The 16564-nt window shown below is 28.2% G+C and overlaps 1 protein-coding gene across 4 annotated transcripts in view; it reads left to right on the forward strand.

Moving 5' to 3' along the window:
• LOC111621324 (ADP-sugar pyrophosphatase-like) overlaps positions 1–16564 on the forward strand; it is a 34128-nt gene that overhangs the window by 9700 nt on the left and 7864 nt on the right. For all 4 annotated transcript variants that reach the window (XM_023363420.1, XM_023363418.1, XM_023363419.1 and 1 more), the window contains exons 2-4: positions 6186–6301; positions 12506–12573; positions 14166–14218. In XM_023363420.1, the coding sequence (XP_023219188.1) occupies positions 6236–6301; positions 12506–12573; positions 14166–14218 (187 nt within the window). In that variant the 5' untranslated portion in view covers positions 6186–6235. The remainder of the gene's footprint in view (positions 1–6185; positions 6302–12505; positions 12574–14165; positions 14219–16564) is intronic.

Below are 16564 nucleotides of genomic sequence, written 5' to 3' on the forward strand. Positions count from 1 at the left end.
GCAAGAAATCATCAGGAGTGAAAGTTGACAAAAACTTTCTTGTCGAATGGGGAGAGGTTCAGGAGTTTACCAACACTCATTATCCAAACAGAGCTGAGGCCAACAGGATCAATGATCTCTACGATGACACCTTTGTCCGTCATTTCTGACAGATGTTAAAGAAGAAAGAGAAACAGACCATCTTGGTCATGTTTTTCAAGAAGCCAGCGGGCAAAAAACAAAGGGTGGAACAAGAGAAGTTGACCCTGCAAGTTCCTGTAGCCTCTCCTGAATCTGACTCCGATTAAAAAACAATAAAAAGAGACCTGCTGCAATGTGTAAAAAGTCTGTATCTGTACAAATGTGCAAAGAAGGTGTTCCTCTACCTTCTTCTCACAACATCTGACTACCCGGCATAATTGGTGTCTGCGCCATTTTCATTTTTTATGGTACAGTACGGTTATTTTATGCTGCGGAACGAATTATACGTTTTAACATGTATTTCTATGGGAAAATGCGTTTTGTATAACGGATGTTTGACTTAACGGACGTGCACCTGGAACGGATTAAGTACGTTGTACGAGGCACCACTGTATTTGTATATATATAAAATATGGATATGTAAACATTTTTTAGTTTCTGAGAGAAACTAGATATTAGTAGTTTAGAATCACTTTTAGGTGACAGTTAAGATGAAATTATATAGAGAATTTATTATGATTCTAAATTGCAAGAGTTGATTAAAATTATATTTAACAAACTAAGTATAGCACTGATGTATTGCTGTACAGGAGTACAGTACATTCGGTGAGTGTGTTATTTAATGTTGTTTATTTTTAGTTTCAAAATATGCTTTGCTGGTTAATAATTTCTATTTGTGATTATTGGATTGGATTAATCTTTCTAAACCAAGAATACCAGAATAAGAATTCCGAAGCTGAAACGGCATTAATATTTCTATTTGTTTTGATGCCAACTACTATATTTTATATTATATAATACTACAGTAATTCAGTTACTGTAACAAGATATATTTACAATGTATTGATAGTCAGAAAGGTTGTTTAAACTAATTATTTCTTGTTTAGGGCACAATTAACAATTGTCTATTAGCCACAATTTATTTAAATTGTGGTTGTTTTGGTTAGTCTAGACTTCACTTCTAGGATTATTCTATAACATTCACTTTATAATTTACACATTTTGAAATGTAACAATATTGAGCAATTTCAATATTAAGAAAAATAAATAGTGCAATGTCGTTTCCTGTGCTATTTCATTCCAAATAGTAATCAAGAAATTTTTTACACAGGTTGAGTAATGAGTAGAAATTCTTATCTATTTTATTAATGGAATGAATTATGAAACAGTTTATTCAGTATTTTTTTTTTAAATACTGAATAAACAGTCTTTTGGTATGAAATTCCAATTGGAATAAAATTAAAATGAATAGTTTTGTTTTAATTAATTTCATTTGTAATTTCATACCAAAAGACTGTCTGAAGAAACAATTATTATATTGTATTTTTATTTTTTGTCTTTGTTTTCTTTTTTATTGTTTTATATATCTCTACTGTTTTTTTTATTTTGTATATATAACATCCATAACTCAATTTATTAGAATAACCAAATGATTTACCAGATTTAAATAGCTTGATAACACTTAAAATAACCTAATAATAAAAATTTACCAGATTGGTTAGCCTTTTTATGCATTTCATGTTTATTATTATTAGTTTTTGCTTTTATTTAAGAGTCTTTTATCAGAGGGATGGTTCTTTCTAGTTTGCCTTGCATTACTTTGTATTAATTATTTAAAAAAATATGAAAATAATTTTTAAGTTTTTATTTTGTTAACTGAGTTTTGTATTTCTTAAATTTAATTACCAGTATCAATTGGACTCAAGTATTAAATATGGAATGCAAAATTTTATTTCCTTGAAATTTAATTAGACTTTTTGAAACTGTTGAATTTCAAAAAACCTGAAGTAATATCATATATTTGAGAATTCTTTCATGTCCATTTCAAAATTAGTTAATATGAAATAAAAATTTGTTGGGAAAATTAAAAATGCTTTCATAAAATTTTAAGCATTTTTCAGTAATTTAAACTTCAAAAACTTACTTAAGTGGCATTTCAGACTTTCATTATACTGAGAAAATCTACTGCATGTCCCTGTGTCCAGCCACATTGTCACAAGCTGTTTGGCTTTGAAATAATAACAATAGATTTTTTTCCGTTATATTTCATGTTTAAATACTTTCTTCTATATTACATTAACTAATTTTTTCATCTATATATAAATGCTTATTTTATTGTTGCTAATTGTTTTAAAGATTGGAGTTAAAAATGAAGTCAAATGTAAGAGAAATTTTTTTCAGTTTTAGTACCTCAGAAAATAGGGTGTGTCTTAGATTCAATATAATATGTTCTAATTAGCAATCTTTAGCACCAAGAGGCAAACTTAACTCACTCTTGCTAACTCACTTAGTCTACTACAGTAATGTTGTAACCATCTGGTTGAAAATTCCAGAAAAATTGTGCAGTTCACATTCAAGAAATGTTGTATTTGCCATGCTAAAATAACACCTGAGAATGATTGCATGTGGGAACATGGAAAGTGAAGAGGTTTTCAGCTTTGATACCAGGAAGACTGTGATGTACAATTTACTTTGCTGTGCAATAAAATCTGAACAAATTTATATCAACAGAATCACTTTTATTAATTAAATTATCAACAACCATGAGGCAGATAATAGTGAATGCTTATCAGACCAATGATGGGCACAAACACTCAGGGATCAAAGTGAAAACAATTTAATAAACACAAAAATTGACTTCATAAGTATGGAAACAAAAAACCCAAAATGCATTTCGGACTATTTTCCCGATAGATACCATTACCTTTAGTTAATACCAACTGATGAGGGACTATTTTCTATCAGAAAAATAGTCCGAAATGCATTTTGGGTTTTTCGTTTTCATACTTATGTAGTCAATTTTTGTGTTTATTAAATTGTTTTCACTTTGATCCCTGAGTGTTTGTGCCCATCATTGGTCTGATAAGCCCTCACTATTATCTGCCTCACAGTTGTTGATAATTTAATTAACATAATTATACCTAGGGCTAGAAGCAACTTTTGTAATAATTTTGTTAGAATCACTTCTATTATCAAAAAATTTGTCTTGGGTTTACTTTCTTTTCTTTTTTGAAAAAAGAGATAAGTTTTTTCTAATTTATATAGTATGTAACTAGATATAATTTTATGAATTTTTTTTATTTGATGATGATTTATTTTTTTCATCTATTTATAAATGCTTATTTTATTGTTGGTAATTGTTTTAAAGATTGGAGTTAAAAATGAAGCCAAATGTAAGAGAAATTTTTTCAGTTTTAGTAACTCAGAAAATAGGGTGTGTGGTAGATTCAATATAATATGTTCTAATTAGCAATCTTTAGCACCAAGAGGCAAACTTAATTAATTCACTCTTGCTAACTCACTTAGTCTACTACAGTAATGTTATAACTAATGTTTGCTTTTGAATTCTAGGTTTTATGTGCAAAATATAAAGCTTGGAAGAGTGTATGATGGCTCCATAAGTTTTTACAAAATAATAAAATGCACCCAAACTTCTAATTTCAGAAAGATTAATTTTTTCAGATATTTGATTAGAATGTTATTTATATCGAGCAGATCTTCTAGATATAACACACTACAAGTGCTACAAGCTACTGTTATTAACACAATCACTGTTAAGAAATAAAATTGTTAATTTATTAAAAACAATCCAAATGAAGAAATTTACTGAAATCTATCTGTAATGATTTTTTCCTCTAACTTATCACTTTAATTAAATATTTAAAATATTCTTCATAATCCCTGTTTATTTATCAGTAATTAAAAAGTTGTAAATAATGTTTTTGCTTTTATTTTCAAGTTACAATGCTATAATGAAAATCAATTTTAAAGATAAAACTACTATTATCAGGAATCAAAATTATTCTTTATTTAGTGTTTTTTTTTTCTATCTTCAGCTTGCAAAAATACAAATGAATGATGTCAAACACAGTTGTATTCCAAGCAAATCAATTTGAATTTAGCATGAAACATAAATTAGAATTGTTGATAATTTTTGTTAGTTTCAGGGCTGTGGAGTCAGAGTTGTGGAGTTTTGGTGTTTTAGCCTGAGTCGGAGTTGAAGTCGTCAAAAAATCCGTGACTCCGACTCCTTTTTAATTACCAACTTGTTATGTATATAAAATGGAAAAGTATTGGAATCATGTCAAATTTGACCCTCCAAGTTTTTTTGCAAATCTACAGGTTTGGAGACCTCCTGAACCCCTCAAAAGAGACAATAAAGGGGAAAAATTCATGCGTGTGTGTGTGTTGGCATCTAATTTGTTTAATTTCTTTATTTTCTGTTCTGAGATATTGTGACCGTAGGGTCGGTGTCTCTTCGACACCACGTCAGGAGACCTGAATCTGACACCACCGAGTCTCTGGGGGACTCGAAAATTGCGACATTACGTCACGCAAGCGGTAGCGGATGAGCGATTGGGTTCGGAGTAGAGGTGAGGAGGAAGTAACTTAATCGGATTCCATGGTTGCTAACAATTAACAATTTTAATGAAACTAAAGAAAATACAAAGAGAGTTAATTTCGGTCATAGTTCCCCTATTTAAGAGAGCCCCGTCGAGAGAGAGAGAGTTTACAAACGAATCACGGGTGGATAAATACCTTGTCGATGGACTGTTCTTTCCACTAGTTCCGAATCTTGTCCGTTCACTGGTGTGGAGGCACGGAGGAGTGTAGAGGCTTAATCAGGCATGAATTTTGCTCTCGGGATTAATCCTGGGTCACGACTTTAATTCTGGAGGACGACTTTGTTGGGCGGACTTTTGAAGACGACCTTTGTAGAGGGACTTTGGGTGACGACTGACCTCGGGGTCTTTTTCCTTTTCTCTTGTTATTCCTCTTGGGTTTTCCATTAGGTCAGGTGGTTGTTGTTAAGGGTCTGGCGTCCGATATAGGCACTCCATCGAAAGTTCCAGGTGACACATCCCTGACTAACTGGATCTGACTCAACAAGGAACAAACTCCGTGGGAAATAATTTTTATGGCTTTTAGCCTAACTCGATAAAACGCTCGAATTTAACCGATTAAAGTTTCCAATAATTAAAATTTAAAATAACACTTTATTAAGGGTCTGTTCATCCCTCACAATATTAAACAATATCTCAGAACAGGTAAAGTTTAAGAAATGAAATGTGGCACTGTAGCTTGCGTATAAAGGGGCATTAATACTATTAATTTTGGTTCTTAATTAAAGGTTGACAGGGTGAAGACATAAAAGTGGTCATGTGTCATATCTCTTAATGAATATTTTACTCGTTAGTGTTCAAAATTTAAAAAAATAAAATAAAACTCGTCTCTACCCTCAAAGTAAGCTTTTTCGCCATTTTATAATAGTACAGTAAAACCCAATAAGATGTTCTTGCCTAAGATGTTAGAATGTATATGGGGACATGATTTAGTTCAACCACTTTGACATTAAATAACTAACTCCTGTTTTAAACCATCTGACTCTGATTCCAACCACTCTGACCACAGAAATTATTAGGCTTCAAACAGGGTGAACAAAATCATGTCCCCCCCACACACAGTCTAACATCCACACATATAGAAAAAAAACCTTGAATCTTTTGCATATCTCGAAATTTCAAGGTGTCCTGAGTTGAAAAATGTAAAAATTTGGGAGTGGTCATTTTTTGACCGAGTGCTACACTTTTCCTCTGTTATGTATAACAGCCAGAAAAGTAAAAATTATCGAATACATATTTATATATTACTTAGAGAAGTCTTTTAGCTTTGGAATAAAAAGTTTCTATGCTCTATCTTTATTACAACTCTATTTATTGAATATTTTATTCTGAGGTCACGTGATGATATCAGAATTTCCGGGTCTCTTTTGGTAACAAGTCCACCTCTGGTCGGAGTCAGATGGTAAGGAAGAGTCGGAGTTGGAGTCAGTAGATTTTTACGTGACTCCACAGCCCTGGATACTTTATAACTTGATATATTGTTGAAATGTTCTTTTATTTGTTTAATTATAGTTCAATCATTTTAGTGTTTTCAAATTAATCTGATTATTTTTAAATTATTAATATTTACATAGATTTAATTTAAAATTTGATCTTTTGCAGATAAACCTTCAAATACCTACTATATATTAAAGATAAAGCCTCAACGTACCATGAGTTCACCAGATTACTATGGTTCAAAACTTGATTCTTCTGATTATAAACATATTTCAGAAGAGGTTTGTCTATTGATTTAAATTTCATAATTATGAGAATAAAATGTAAATGAAATTTATTTTATAACATTAGATACATTAACATGATAAATTAACTAGAAAATAATAGAAATTAATCTTTTTATATTAAAGCACTGTTAAGACTCAGTTATGAGATTTATATATATATAAAACCTCATGTGAAAATATAAAAAATTTACAACTCTTTTGTTTTTAAAATTCTATACAAATGATAATCATTGAATAGTCTATAAAGTGAGAATGTTTATTGTTTTGCTGGAAGTATTCTTAGAACTGATTTTTAAAATTATTTTTTTATTGGAAGGCTTATTTCTTTCAGATGAACATAGGCTGTATACTATTTTCATATTAAATGTTTTTACCCTAATATTTGTTTTGCATTGTTGTATTGTTTGTCTGCTCCATTTGAAGTCAATTACCTTTGCCACTTGGTGGGCTTTTTCTAAACTTATTCTCTTATCTATTCCATTAGTTTTGTGCAGTTCATGTAGTTATGTATATGCTTTGTTTATATTGTCTTGGTTGTTTGTTTCTTATAATAATAATCTTATTAGATACAACTATGAGGAACAGATTTATTTCCCTTAAATGAAACTAAACTTTTGTTTTTAGACCTATAGTATTTTTGTGTGTTCATTGTTTTAGTATTAATCCTACAGTACCATTATTTAAAAATAAGAATTAGTCTTAAGTTATGGGATATCTACCTACATAAATTGAGTTCTCACTCCTTCTCCTAATTTAATTCCCACAAATTGCCAAACTCTTTGACTGATTTGCACCAAATTTTGCATAGTTACTCTCTGCCACCCTGTAGGAAATGTACACTACCTTATAATGATGACAACTCAATCCTCTTCCAGTTCTGGAGCAATGCTGGTCATTCTTTGTTAGTCCTAATTAAATATTAAAGGTTAATTTCCTTAAGAGCATTCTCTTACTTTATTCTGGTAATTATATACAGTAGCTTTATTTTATTTGATTCTATAATTATATAATGTTTTGTATTCAAAATTAAAATAAATATGTCAAAAGTTGAAAAACTTAAATTATCAGCTTTTAATAATTATTTGTATATTATTAACCTAAATTATATATGTTATATATTTAGCTATTTCTAAAGAGTGCATAAAGTAACTTTTTGGTGATCTTGTTCTTTTGACTTTGAATCACATTAGTGTTGACTTGGGGGCCAGCCCAATAACTCACTTTGCTTTTTTACTCATTTAATTCCATCATGTTTAATATTTGATGTTACAAGCATTAAAAAAAACAATGTTTTGCCATTAAAGTAAGCTAAAGTTAATAATAATAACAGCAATTTCATTGTTTGTTATAATTTAATTAAAATAAATTGTTATTTACATTAAAAATATTGCAGCAGTGTATTTTATAAAACATCATAATTTCTATTTTAAATATTAACTAATAAAGTATCTGTTTAATATCTTATAAGGCAATTGATGTGTTTTTATAATTATTGTCAGAAATAATGTTACAATAAAATGATGAACAAGATGAATCTGATTTGCTCAGTTAAAGTAACAACTGAATGCAGTGTGGCTTTTGTCAGCTCTCAGGGCCCTGACTGAAAAGTTGACTGGCTCTATATAACTCTTGGCTCTCAGATAGAAACTGTTTCTTATTGAGTCATGAGTTTTTGAAGTTGCATACACAGTCTATATGAATGAACTATCAGTTAAAAAAGTTCTTTAAATATTTTTAGTTATTTCTTTAGTGTTGGAGTGTAAACTATTATACTTTACATGTAATTAAAGGAGAGGAGGTTTGCCAAAAGTACATTATTGTACACAACAGGAAAGGAGGGAGGGGGTCAGGTCTACATGTAATTAATGGATGCTTCCTTAAGCTGACTGTTGTAAAATTTATCCAATGAAAGATGTGAGAATTCAGAGAGGGTTATTCTGAAAATTCTCAAAGTTGAGAAGAAGAAGAGAAAAATAGAGAAATTAGTGTTTTTCAACTTTAACAAGTTTCTAAAAAACGGAAAAACATCCGATTGTGAAAGAAAGTTGATTTGCTTTCCCAGGCCAACTCATGATGAGTCGAGCTTTTGCAGATGTTACTGAGGAGAAAATAAAAGAGACAATTTCCCGCCCATCAAGGCAGTCTGTTGGAAAAAGGTTGCCACACGCAAGAAGTCCGACATGCGAGATAAGTTATCGTCATACAAGGCTGTTATAAGAATCCGAAAGGAAGTCATAAAACATAGAACTACATTCGAAATATACAAGAAGTATACAAGAGAAGACTTAAAAGGACTTCCCAAAGAAAATATTAGAAGAGAAATAATCAAGGAAGGAAGAAGACCCTCAAATAGATATAGAAAAAGATACAAAAGACCTAAAGAAGACGGTAATATTACCAGAGATAGATTGTTGTGAACTCTTTCTCTCTGTCACGCGTTAGGTTTAAAGATAATGTTAGATTAAGATTTAGGATTAATATTAGGTTTAGATTCATTCTTTTGTATAATTTCGTATTTTTGATCCATTAAATATTTTTTATTTGTTATATAAATATGGCTTCTTTAATATTAATGTTAGATATTCATGAGTTTAGGGACAACATGTGTTAATCCGTGTATAAAATAATTGATTAAATTAATTAAATGGTGTCGGGACTCCTGGCGTAAGGAAAAGGTGATTACGTGATCATCAAATTCCGCTTTAATTTAGCACATTAGCTAAAGCCCTCCACACTCGATTTCTTTGAATAGAAAAACCATCCTTGTAAGACAGAGTGCTATTCTAGAGAATAGTTGCCGAGTAAGTGATACTAGAGTCTTACCACTCCGTATCCACAGCTTAGCCCCTCACAAAAGATATGCCTTTTAACATAATTTTTGGCAAATGGTTAATCACTCTTGCAACAATTAAAACATGTAACATTATAATTTATCACATTAATAAACTTAAACTAATTTATATATATATATATATATAATAATTAAAGCACTGTTAAGACTCAGTTATGNAAGATATATATATATATATATATAAAATAAGAAAAACCAATAAGGTACTTTGATTGACTTGATTATCATTTATATTATAATTCTAAAAATTTATTGCTAACCATCATTTTGCTAACAAAATTGCATTAAAACATGATGTCTGACATACACAAGATATTTTAGTATTTTAATCTTTATAATATGGACCCAGATTAATAAAATGAATTAATGCACAAATTTTGTAATTTAGGCTTACTTGATATTTTTTTGATATAGCCAGAAATGTGTAAATCTTTGTTTAATATATAAATACAAAATAAATAGTTGAGATTTTTGACACAGATGTTTCTCTATCAATTGTTCTATTAAAAGAAGTGGTTATTTTTATAATTACAGGACCATGGCAATTTAAATTATTAAGAGAGTTATTTTTGATTTAGAAGGTTCTGGAAGAAAAGAATCAGCCCAAAGTGAGTCAGATGTTGCGGGTTTGAGTTCTGCTCTGGGCTGATTCTTTTCTTCCGGAACTTTCTATAATAATTATTAAAATATTAATTTAATTATAATTATTAAAGGTATTTTTGATGATAAAAGTTCTTTTAAATAATAATTATTTATTTTCTGCTTTCACCAAAAATTTTTTATAGGTTTATTAAAATTGGCAAGCTTTAGGATTGTTATTTAAAAACTTATTTCATTAAAATAAAATATTTTCTATAAAAGTATTTTTTCATTTTATAAAAATATCTATTATTATAATTGCTTATAGTAATTTATTACCATGAAAACCTATGCTGCATTTAAGAGCTGAACAAGTTTAAGTTGATTAGCTCAATTATAAAGTAACAGAATAGCTAGAACTGAATAAAGCTATAGATTAAAACTATAAGAAGTAACCTTCAAGAGTAGATTAGCCATGAACAGTTACAGCACTAATCAGCTAAGACAGTGTTTCTCAACCTCTAACGAATTGTCGCTCCCTTCAATAAAACCATTACATAGTATCACCCCCTTCACTTCAAAATTCCGATGCTGAGGGTCAAGGCTAACACAAAATTTGTACTGCATTGAATAGACTATTGACTAGTATAATGTTATTTGTTTAATTATTGTACGATATAATGAATAAAATATCTAATTATTCTTAATATAATGTTTTACTATGTAGCCCAGAAAATTGTTTTTTGCCCCCAAAATATAAATTGTTACAAATTGCCCCCTGAACATGGAAAAATACCCACATGGAGGCAATATCGCCTCCGTTGAGAAACACTGAGCTAAGAGGTGACTAGTGCTGTAACTGTAACACAGACTTACCTCTAAGAGATGAGAGTGAGCTGTCTCTGTGGTCACTTATTAAGTTACTTCTATTTCAGCCAAAAAGGATCTTTTGTAGAGCCAATTGCTCTTTGAACTTAACTGATTCACTGAGTTTATTCAGTTCACTTTACTGAACCAGCTCTATGAATCAGCTTATTTGTGAGTTACCAATGCTAACGTAACTAACAGCAAGATTTTCAAATAATTTTTCAGACTGGATTGGGAGATGCGGAACTGTGGATTAGTTCCTTCATCTCCTGATCTGAATTCTTTTGATTACTTCTTGGGTATGCTAAAGGAGAGGGTTATTCAGTAAAGTTCTTGACATTAATTATCCAAAGCAACACGTCATAAAATAATGTGCTAGATCAACAGAGATATAACATTAATGCATTGTGTTTGTGACAATTTTGCAGAATTATCGAATGGTACAAAGATATATTCTTAGACATAAAATACTGGCGAACACAAACTGGAACAATATAATAAAACAATTTGACACCTAAATGCTAATTCCAACAATAAAATGAACAAATAAACTTTAATGCTCAAATGTTTTCAGCCCTCTTTCAACTATATTTGACAGTTTGAAATTTTCAAAAGATAGAACTTTTTTTACAAATTTTTTTACAAAAACAAACAACATTATAGATAGAACTTTTTTTACAAATTTTTTTACAAAAAACATTATACTAGTCAAAGATATTTTCAATATGATAGAAACCATATTGAAAATGTTATTTGTTAAAATTTGTTAAAAATAAACATATTTGGTTGTGTGTCCAGACTTTAATTCAAGCAAATTGAAAAAATGATTATATATTCAAATTTTGTAAATTAAATTATTGTAGCTTTGCATTGCTTAATTTATTAAAAAAGGTAAATATTATTAAGCTTAACTTCACAAAAATTTATTTTTTAATATCATTTAAGTCATTAACTATATATTTTATGTATTAAACTTTTCAGTTCACATTCTTTGACACTAAAATAAAATGTGCGTTGGATAATTTTAACATTGAAGTGAAATCTTAAGTTTGCTTAGTACAAAAATTTAATTTCATTGAAATAAAATTTTAAATTTTCTTCAGTATTATCAAAATAGGTAAATTTGAATGCAAATTTTAAGTTATTTTTTAAAGAAATATTTCAAATGCATAATTTGTTACTAAATAGGTTACTTTATTTTGTATTTAAAAAACTGAACTAAAAGAAAGAAGAATTATGCAAAATAATTAATAAGAATTATTGTAAACAAACAATTTGACACCTAAACGCTAATTCCAGCAATAAAATGAACAAATAAACTTTAATGCTCCAACATTTTTGGCCACCTTTCAGAGACCCTCATCAGGAATGTACGAAACAAAAAAAAAGTTCTATCTTTTGAAAATTTCAAACTGTCAAATATAGCTGAAAGAGGGCTGAAAACATTTGAGCATTAAAGTTTATTTGTTCATTTTATTGCTGGAATTAGCATTTAGGTGTCAAATTGTTTTATTATATTGTTCCAGTTTGTGTGCGCTAGTATTTTATGTCTAAGAATTATTGTATTTTATAATTTTTGTATTTATGAAATTTTTAAAATTATATTTTAATTAAAATATTTTAAAAATTAATATGCATTTTATTTGTTTGAAGTTTTTAAATATGCCAGTTATTTTCAAATATCAGTTATATAATAAAATATTGAATTGCTTTTTTAACAATTTATCTTAGAGTATATTCTAAGCATTATAATTTCAACAAGAGATATCTATTTTTGTATTCTTATCAGTTGTTTCACAATTTTATTTATCTTATGTATCAGCAATATAACACGTGCACAACATGTGAATTATATGCAGTTTTCTATCAATTTGCAACTTAAATTTGTTTTTCTTTTATAGGCAATTGCTACTGGAAACAAACTTAACCTTGCAAAATACACGTATAAAGATAGCACAGGACTTGAAAGGTATTGAATGAATATAACTAATAAACATTTTAAAACAATTTTCAATCTTACAGAATCTAAACACTAAAAATTAATTATATGTAATGCGCATTTATATTAAGTATTTTTGTTGATTTAAAAGCTTAATATAATCTAAATAGGTCTTTCATGTTAGTAATAATTGTTTTATTTTAAAGATTTATATTTAAAAATACAAAATTGGTTATGAAAAGGCTTTTGAAAGCACATTTTTTTATATTCTAAAAGTTTGAATGACTTCATTCATTCTTTAAAGATAAATATCATGTTGGTTTAAGGATACAAAGTGCAGTATATTAAACCCCAAAATGACCTTTGAAGAGAAGATTAATAACTATATTTAAACATAGTCAAAAGTTTATATCAATGTCACCTTGATGTAAGAATAAATATACACATTATAATAACACAATATTTCTGTTATACATTTAAACAAATAAATTCTAAATTTTCATTTTAAAAGATTTTTATTATAAAAGTTTTTATTTATAAAAATATTTATTATTTGATATATTTTATTAGTTTGTAATCTTTAACATTACAAATACACTGATCATTAATTTAAATCTATTAATAATATATTTTATTCATTTAAACAAAAACCATTATTGTATGTTCTTTGAAATTAAGCACATAAATTGCTAAGGCAAACATGGAACACTTTATTTAATGGAAAAGTAGATTTTATTTTCTATTTTTTTTTTATGAAAGGAAATGCATTTCAGACCAATGCCTCTCTTCAGTCCTTCAGTCTCTTCATATTTTAGTTTTTCCTTATATATAATAACTAATGGTGACTGCTGGAATATCTAAGTGTTAAAAATGTAGCGTAAAACTAAAATGAAAAAATAAAACTTGCTAAAACAGAAAAAAATTTGAGAATTAAAAGAAGTAAAAACATAAAAACGTTAAAACCAATAAAAACTGGCTAAGAAAAAACATTATCATCTAGCAATAACTATTTTTAATAAAGATGTTAATTTTGAATATTTTAATTTATTTATCAAATAATACTGTTCTAAATTTTAAAAATATTAATGCAATTCTGTAGAAATATATTTAATGAGTTTATAAATAGAAAAAAATCTTATTGTTTATCAAAAATAAATTCTGCACTTCAACAAACTTCAAATGAATTTAATTTTAATTATCATTTGGGATGATGTAAATGATAAATACTCTATCAATTTTTTTAATCTAAAATATATATTATATAATTAATTCAAATAAGTTACTTTTAAAGTAAGATGTTGAATTTTATAATAATTTATTATGTTGATGATTATGTATGAAAAATATTTTTATTTAATACATAAATTTTGATAAATTTATATTTTTAACTTTAATAAGAGAGATTTAATTGGAAAATAATAAATAAGTAAATAAATTATCTAAATGATAAGTGTTCTTGGTTAAAAGGCATCTACTAAAGCTGATTAGATAAGAAATTTAATTTTTATATTTATAACTTGAGCTATAAATATAAATAAATTTAATAAAAAGTTATATATGTAATTTTATAATAGATGATTAACTAATTTCTAATTAATTTTTTTTTTTTTTTTGTTCTTTAGAACTTGTGAAGTTGTGAGTCGACAAACAAAACAGTGCCATGAAGATTCTGATTGTAAGTTAACAAAACGTAACTTAGCAATTTTATAAAAATTAAATTTAGAGTATTTCTGTGCAAATATGATCCTGTTTTTATGAAAATCACTTGTTTTTGCATTTTTGAAACCCATGTTCTACTTTTCATATAAGAGCATGCTCTTATATGTGCCAGCTTATTTTGGCTTGTAAGAGCACTGAACTGCTTTGTTAATTTAAATTAAATGAAAATGTACTGATGCAGTAACTATTTTGTGATATCTCTGTGGTAACCATTATTAAAAATAAAAAAAAAATGCTTCAGATGCTGTAACTCTTAAAATGGAACAACATAATTTTAATAATTATTGTTAATTAATTAACATAATTCAAGCAGAATTTACAGTATCTTGATAATTAACATATTAAATGTACTAACTAAAATAAAATTTAATAGCATCAATGATATTACAAACACCCGTCTCCCCTTGACCTTTAGGTTTGTCATATCTTGAGTGAGGTCTGACTTAATGAAAATTTAATTTTAAAAAATATTGTAAAAGACTCATTATTGGCATTGACAATACTTTTTAAAAACTCTTCACTACCTTCAAAATTAAGTCTTTTGTCTTTTTATAATAATTAATTACTATAAAAATTATTTTAATAAAATCTCATAACAGATGGTGCTACAATTTTAACCTTGGGCCAATATCTCAGTATTTTTTTTAACAACGATTTTTATCATAATTCAAGAAAATTGCACCTTTTTAAGCTTTTGTTGGTGTTTAAATTTATATTGTAGTATAATTGAAAATTATCAGACTTCCTAGTTCTCTTAACCTCCTGTTTGAGTGCTGGAAAAGTTCAGCAAAGAGCCCTTGCCAGCTTTTACAGACTGTTAAGAAATTATAATACCATCACATTTTTTTAGTTTTTTCAGAACTAACAATGTTTAAAATCCCCTAAAGGTTTTCAATGGGATTTAAGTCAGGACATCTCAATAGCCTAGATAAAACATAAATTTTCTTTCCCTTAAGGTAGTCTTGAATTTTTTTTTTGAGTTATGGCATGGTGCATTGTCTTGTTAGTACATTTTCTTTCTCTAAAATATGATCTAAATGGGAAAAATATTTTTCCAGTAATATCTGATAGTTTTTAGATATTAATTTAATGTTAACTTTAATAAGAATAAGTTTAGCATCATAACAGAGTGCTTTTCAAATCATGAGTCTCCACTCATTTTTTACTAAAAATTCCCTAGATGCCTTGCACAAATCATGGCAATATGCATTATTTCCATCTGGACTATCAAGATTGAACTACTTTTTATCTGAAAACAGCATGTTCCACTTTTTGGTTCAGGATATATATTTCTTGGCCCATTCTAATCTTGCTTGTTTATGTGCTTTAGCCAATTTGGACTTACTCTTTAGTTTTATGTAACTTGCATTCTTGTTTTTTCTTAATGTTTTCCAAACAGTTGCACATGAAACTTTTGTTTCAATTTCAAGTGAAATCTCTTGTGGACATGTTCTGTTGAGTGCCAAATTAATGTTCTGTGAGGACAGTGGTTTGATTTTTTCCCTTCCTCTAGATCTCTTGTTCTGTTCATAATTTTCCTTTTGTTTTTTTTTTTCAAAACATGATGAATTACTGTTTTGGATGTATTATGATGACTGGCTATGGCCTTTTCTGAGTAACCAGTACAAGCAAAATAATACATTTTCTGGATTTCTTTGTTTAATTCTCTTCTTCTTTGCAAGGTGTTTACCCAAATGCCCAATAATAAACTTAAGAAAACATGAAAAAAAAACCATTACAATTAGTCATGTGACATCAACGAAAACCAACAAGCATGCAGGTGATAGAAATTTTTCTCAAAGGAAGGGATTAAATCATTTTCTCACGGTAATCTCATTCCATGTTCCAGTATTCAAAAAAGTAACTCACTTTGACAAAAGAATAACATTAAAATGTCACATAAATCCAAGCATATACAGTGGAACCTTGCTTAATGAGCACCTCGCATAATGAGCAAAACAAATTGTAAAAAATGTCTCGTTTAGCAAGCAATGTTTCGCATAACAAGTGACAAGGAGAGGGAAAGTCCCGAATTGTGCGCATGCTCCATCAGTCTGTGTTTAGCACTCATTCCACTAGCATCTTAGTGTCACTTGTGATCAAATATATTTGCAAACTTGTGTTCACACATATTACATATAAACATCAACAACCATAGCCTGTTATTGTTTATTATATATGCCAAATTCTTGGGCTATGTAAAGACTAATTAAAGATTAGAAATTAATTAATTTGACTAGAGGTAGGCAGTTATGCTGCCATCTCGTATTAAATTTAATGACCAATTCCAAATTAAATTTTA

This window comes from Centruroides sculpturatus, unplaced genomic scaffold (assembly GCF_000671375.1).
Source record: "Centruroides sculpturatus isolate CEXI.00-Female unplaced genomic scaffold, Cexi_2.0 scaffold98, whole genome shotgun sequence".
NCBI classification, from domain to species: Eukaryota; Metazoa; Arthropoda; class Arachnida; order Scorpiones; family Buthidae; genus Centruroides; species Centruroides sculpturatus.